Below are 6,000 nucleotides of genomic sequence, written 5' to 3' on the forward strand. Positions count from 1 at the left end.
CACAAAAGAACATCTAATGAACGAGTATACATACCATTTTTTATTTATTTTATATATATATAAATCTTCATTTAAGTAAAGTGACTGAGGAGATGATTCAGAAGAGAAGAGAAAGCCTCAAAGCGATGAATTTATAAATAAATAAAAATGAGAAGATTCCTCCTTTTAAACAATTAAAAACTAATAGTCTATTACTTTGTTGAATGATTCTTGAACCGTCAAAGTTTAATAACTTTCCAAGATTGTCGGTCTAAAATAACCTTGGCATGAAAAGTGAAAGAGTATAAAATGAGCTACAAAATACAAATCCACATACTAAATTGGATTAATAAATGTAGAGCGAACAAACAAATAGACATTTTAATACCAAAAAAAAAAAAAAACATTTGGAGGTTACCAGCATAGGGAGTGACACATCTTAAGCTGACTATAAGAAATTTGAGGATAAATGTAACTAATTCGATAGATTACCAAAAGCAAATTTTATGTTTTTTTTTCTCCCGAAAAAACAGATTTCATGTTAAGAATATGAAAAACAAACTAAATCCAATACCAGTCGGATCAATTAGTTGTAGCTAAAAAATGTAAATTTAAAACATATAATCGTTGTCAAGATTTTAAATTAGTTTAACATCACATAACTCATTTACCTTTTTATTAATTTTAACTATTTAAATGAGATTTAATAATTTATATTCATTATCCTCATTTGTTATGGTAGGAACAACTCAGAATGAGAGGTAGGGAGTAATGCATCTGACTTTATTCGAGGAGTGGGCCTAACTGATAATGATACTTGACCTTTTACTAACATTCAGCATTTATAACAGTCGGTTTCTATTCTGCACTTGTTCCGACAGATCATGCTCTCAATCATAGCCAAGCTCAAAGTACAACCGTTTACATAGCATTCATTATATATATGCCATTTATCTTGCCAAGCATAGATACTCATACTAGTCACACTTTGCTATTTACCTAGTGGCCCCAACTTGTGCAAATTTCTTTCACAAATTTTCAACATTAGAAAATATATTCCATCTGGGCACGTGTTTGTTAATACATGGTAGAATAACGTGAGCTTTTGCAGTGTTCACGTAGCAATGCTAATAACATCTTGACAAAAGTATATAACCGTAACAGACAAATAGAGTGAGTACAAAGTTCAGGAGAGAATAAGTGAAGATGACATGAATCATTTCATGTGATTGAACTTGTAGGCCATCACTAAACAGCTAATATATATATAGGTCACGCAAAGCAATAAGTTACTATCTATTTGCATACTTCAGAAGATCAAGCAAAAGAAGTTAACAACCCTAATTATACTATGCAGACAGAATATTTAGACAGATTATGAGTATTTGAATGTATTTAGTTAGACTTGCATAAGCATATCTCTACTAAATTTAAAACAAACTACTAAAAGATTAAGAGGCATGGTATTAGTAAAAACTCGTGATATTAGTCTAAATCCATTGCATTCGCATGAATCACTTGCATTTGTACAACTAGAAACTCATTCCAGAATTAGCTTATAATAAGTATGTATGATATTTACAATGTCTGATTACAGCATCCAGTTGAGTCTCTTGCAAATTTACAAAGCACCGTCAGCTCAACAATTCCTGAAAATAGAAATACATAATTGATACACTACCCAAGTTAGTGTGCAAATTATGAGTGATTTTTTAGTAGTATGAAGAGCTGCATGCAATATACGTTTAAGGATAGAAATATGATGAATGTTATCAACACACTTTTTTAAATACATTCTCTACTATTAAGAGTCTAATTATTTATAATGTGCGACCTACACGAAGTTTACCTAACAATTGAGTGTTGAAAAGAGTGCAATAAAGGGTGTTTTGCAAGAATTCCTCAAGATATATATACACATGAGTCCATATTAAGCATTATGATAAGCTATTGTAGCAAAGAGAAGGCTGCTATAAGATTTTAGGGCAGAGGGAAATACCGCAACAGTTGTGCAATTTACATCCAGCCCAGCTTCCATAAGGCAATGATAAGTTTTATATTTCCTATAACATCGTTCTGCTTCAGAATCAAGCCATAAGTTCAAAAACAGTGACGCCTCTGGGTGCATGTGTTTATCAAAATGCAGAGTTTTCCCCAGACTCCTCCTAATAACCTGAAGCTTCAATAATTTAAACACTTTTTTCAGATTTTGAAAAACATAAAACCTAATTGGATTCTAGTTATCATCACAGATATCTGGGTACCTGAGCTATTTCATTGCCTTTGTCCTGGTGTTCACTGCTAGATGCTAAAAATCTCTGTCCACTCTGCCCAAACATATTAAAAACTCTGTTTTTTCCCATATAATCATTTTGTTGATAAAGCTGGTTTGGATCATTAAGGGTCTCTATACTTGTCATTTCAAGTCCCTTGAATGTAAACATGTACACGTCAGTCTCAATAATAATAAATATTGAGCAGAAAATAAAAAAACAAAATGGCACAATTGGCAATTAGGCTGCTTTTATGCAAAAATTGCTAAGAAATAGATTCATACATACCTTGGAACCCTCCAATGACCTATCAGGACCAAATGGATTATCTGTGGGAGTTGAATCAAGGGTTGGAATCCTTAGGCCACATCTTTTTGTGCTGAAATCATTTAGGTTATTGATTATTTGCTGGATCATAATCTCATCATGACCATGTTCACTATTTGAGTCTACTCCATCCATGGATGTTTGCACAAGCAATTCTGAAAGAACATGAATTGCACTGACAATTGTCCCAACATCAGGTTTTGGAGATTTAATTAAGGTCTTTGAAAGACCTTCAAATGTTTTCAGAGGATCAGGAACAGCATTAACCCCAGATGACAATGCTGCCTGAGTTGGAAATGGAAAATGACCCTTTGCAGGGAAAGCATTACAAACCCTGGAATCTTTAGTTCCCTTTACAAAGTTATCAACATCCACAACAGTTTCAAGTTTTCCATTGGATATTGAGCAGTCTTCTTTAGAGGAAGATTGTGTCACCATACAATGCAAATTTAGCACAGGATCCACAGAGCTATTTTTTGGATTATTAAACATATTAAATGCCTTTTCTCTTCCACAGGTGTTACTAGAAGACTGAAGCTCAATCCCCTTCCTCGGCTCTACTGGGGATTCAGCCATAACAGTTTTAATGAGCATGTCCTCTCCTGACAACAAATTAGTAGCTACAGGCGTACAAGAGATGGAAGACCCAAAATCATCCTTAACATATCCAATACCCGGAAAGAACTGAGGAGCCAAAGGGTTTAAACTATTATGTTTTTCTGTTGCTTTCTCAACATTACTAATTTGTATTGATCCTGAATTTTCTATTGGAGTTAGACAAAAAGCCATGGTTCCCTTCCAACAAGGAGAATCCACATCAGAGTCACTTTCACCCAAATTCTTGGAAGACTGATTTTGAGAAGTGTTTTTAGCGGAGGGCAATTCGGTTATTGGTAATTTGAGTGGGGAAACCTTGAAATTAGAAAGAGGAACAGAGATAGATTCGTTAGCTGAATGCATTAAGCCTTTAGAATTCGATGGAAGGTCTTCAGCCACAATTGTACTAGTACCAGCAGACTCTGGGCAGGGACTCACTCCATCAACAGCATGCTTACCTGTACATATCATGCCATAATTTTCTTAACAGGTTGAAACTTACAAAAAAAAACATCTATAATCAAAATTCAAGAACTGAACATTAAAAGTCAATCCTAGATGGAAGCAAGCTTTTGATACCCCTGGCTGATCTATTGGTTCACTGTAACACCAATAATTCAAGATATTGGGAGTGTAACTAGAACAACAGTTTCAAGGACAGAACCATGTATGAACAAATTTTAACCCTGGTGGGATTGCTAAAAAGTCGAAGGAGTAGCTGATAATCACATTTTCATCCATACCAGGAAAAAGCAAAATTCAATTAAGGAAAAATATCAACTATGCTGTTGCAAACAGTAAACTTTCTCTTTAATTATTCTTTCTATTTTGAGGACAGAGACAAGGAAAACAAAGAATATTAAGTAATAATATAGAACAGAAATTTCAGATGTACTTTATCTTAAAACACCCAATTGATGACTCTCAACAAAAGCTTGATGTTTTTGGCAACATTATAAGATATTCTAATTATCAAAATGGCTAGAGAAGAAATTACAATATGAAGTGATGAAGAGTTACTTCAGCAAATGTGCAAAAAAAAAAAAATCAACAGCAATAAAGATTTCACGATTTTCTTAGCAATTTCATTTTTCTTTAAAGAACCACATGCTCCTCAGTGGATAAACTTCATACAACTAAGTGCATGTCAGCAGCCTTATAGCACAAAGCTCAGAGTCTTACAATGGTCACTGAGTATGAAAAATAGAAAGAAACTAAAGCCTGAAAAACAAATCCGAAATTCCCTGCTTGTAATCCTCATTTAAGCCGTAAAAATCTTAATATGCTCAAAAAACTGTATGTCAGCAAAATCAATTATTAAGGTAACATAAAAATAAAATGCATCTAAAATGATATACATTGGCCTCAAAAGTCAAAACTAAGGGCTTCAGAATCACCAAGACAATAAAAGCACAATCAATATCATTATATCAATATCTACATGATGATACACATAGAAGTAAAAACAAAAAAGGACAAGAGTGAAACGGAAGCATCCCAGTCATTCAATCAAACCAAGACAACAGAAGAAAAATTGCAAACCATAAAAAAAGGAGAAAACTAAACTACCCTTGTGAAACAAACTCTCATGAGAATCCCCTTCTCCTTGCTTCCCATGGCACAAGGGTGAGTAACTAGGCAACGAAAAATCCTCCCCAAACCCATCAAAGTCACATTCTTTTGGCGATTCAAGAAAAGGGTACCCTGAAAAAGGGGAACTTGAGCAGGGTTGGAGGGTAGAACGGTTGAGCGTGAAGGGTTTCGCCAATGGTGACAAACGTGTCGTGGTCAACGAGTTAACTTGCTTGCTCTGATTCTTCTTCATCATCCTTTGCAATTTGGAAGTCTGAAAGTGAACAGCAAATCCAAGAGTATCAGAGCTCACTCCAAAGGATGCAAAATCAAAGCGTTTGTGAGGGTTACTATTGACAAGAGAAAGTATATAGTAGCTTCGTCGCCAAGTAGTGTGATTATTGTGCTTACCTTCTCTCTTCTTTCTGAGTTGTTGGATTTTTTTGTTAACCTTATTGGGAATGTGTACTTCTACTTCCCAATCCCAACAACTGAAGGAGGAGCCCACAAACCATTTATGCAACTTTTTTTTTTTTAACCCAATAGAACTGGGAGAATTCTTATCGAGTTTTCAATTTTCATAGTGGCAACTTGCAATTGCAACAATGAAGAGTTTTTTTGTGTGAAAAAATACCACAATTTCTGTTAGTATCATTTTTTAATTGTATTTTGATAATTATTATTGATTTTAATTATTAACATGAAAATAAATATTCACAAATGACATGACTAATGACACAACTTTAAAAATATACAGCTCAGTCCTCTTTATTGGCCCAAGAATACAGACGTTATTAATATATATATTCAAATTTTGATGATAATGTTATTATATATTTGCCTCTTTATTGGCCCAAGAGTACAGATGTTATTAATATATATTTGAATTTTAATAATAATGTTATTATATATTTGAATTATCTAGAGTTGGTTGGGTTGATAAGCTATTAATGTATATTTGAATCTTGATGATAATGTTATTGTCCCTTATCAGATTGTAGGATCAGTGAATGAGTTGATACACTAATGTAACAACCCAACGATCTAGGATTTTGTCCAACGTTATAAATATCATGTTGTATCTTGACTTTCCATCTCATTATCAATAAGCTTATTCACATACTTATTTAAGTCTTTAAGAGGTATCCCTCTAATTCCTCTGATAGAAGACACATGTATATCCAAATTAGGAAATCGTGAAGCTCACTCTAATAACAAGTCACCTTGACCTCAGTCAACTTCAAATTTTAGT

General features: G+C 33.6%; 1 protein-coding gene across 3 annotated transcripts; it reads right to left on the bottom strand.

The window, feature by feature from the left end:
• Positions 1-1,344: 1,344 nt before the first annotated feature.
• LOC114377040 lies at positions 1,345-5,290 on the bottom strand. 3 transcript variants are annotated; one of them, XM_028335419.1, is made up of 6 exons: positions 5,160-5,290; positions 4,746-5,022; positions 2,541-3,634; positions 2,244-2,408; positions 1,979-2,158; positions 1,345-1,628 (listed from the first exon to the last, which is right to left on the bottom strand). In XM_028335419.1, the coding sequence occupies exons 2-6, from the start codon at positions 5,002-5,004 to the stop codon at positions 1,614-1,616; spliced, it is 1,713 nt and encodes a 570-aa protein (XP_028191220.1). In that variant the 5' UTR covers positions 5,005-5,022; positions 5,160-5,290; the 3' UTR covers positions 1,345-1,613. The 3 variants fall into 3 exon arrangements, with proteins under 3 accessions (XP_028191220.1, XP_028191221.1, XP_028191219.1); XM_028335420.1 differs by lacking the exon at positions 5,160-5,290 and having other exon boundaries at positions 1,979-2,152; positions 4,746-5,153; XM_028335418.1 differs by lacking the exon at positions 5,160-5,290 and having other exon boundaries at positions 4,746-5,153.
• Positions 5,291-6,000: the final 710 nt, after the last annotated feature.

Source organism: Glycine soja, chromosome 11 (assembly GCF_004193775.1).
Source record: "Glycine soja cultivar W05 chromosome 11, ASM419377v2, whole genome shotgun sequence".
Classification (NCBI taxonomy): domain Eukaryota; kingdom Viridiplantae; phylum Streptophyta; class Magnoliopsida; order Fabales; family Fabaceae; genus Glycine; species Glycine soja.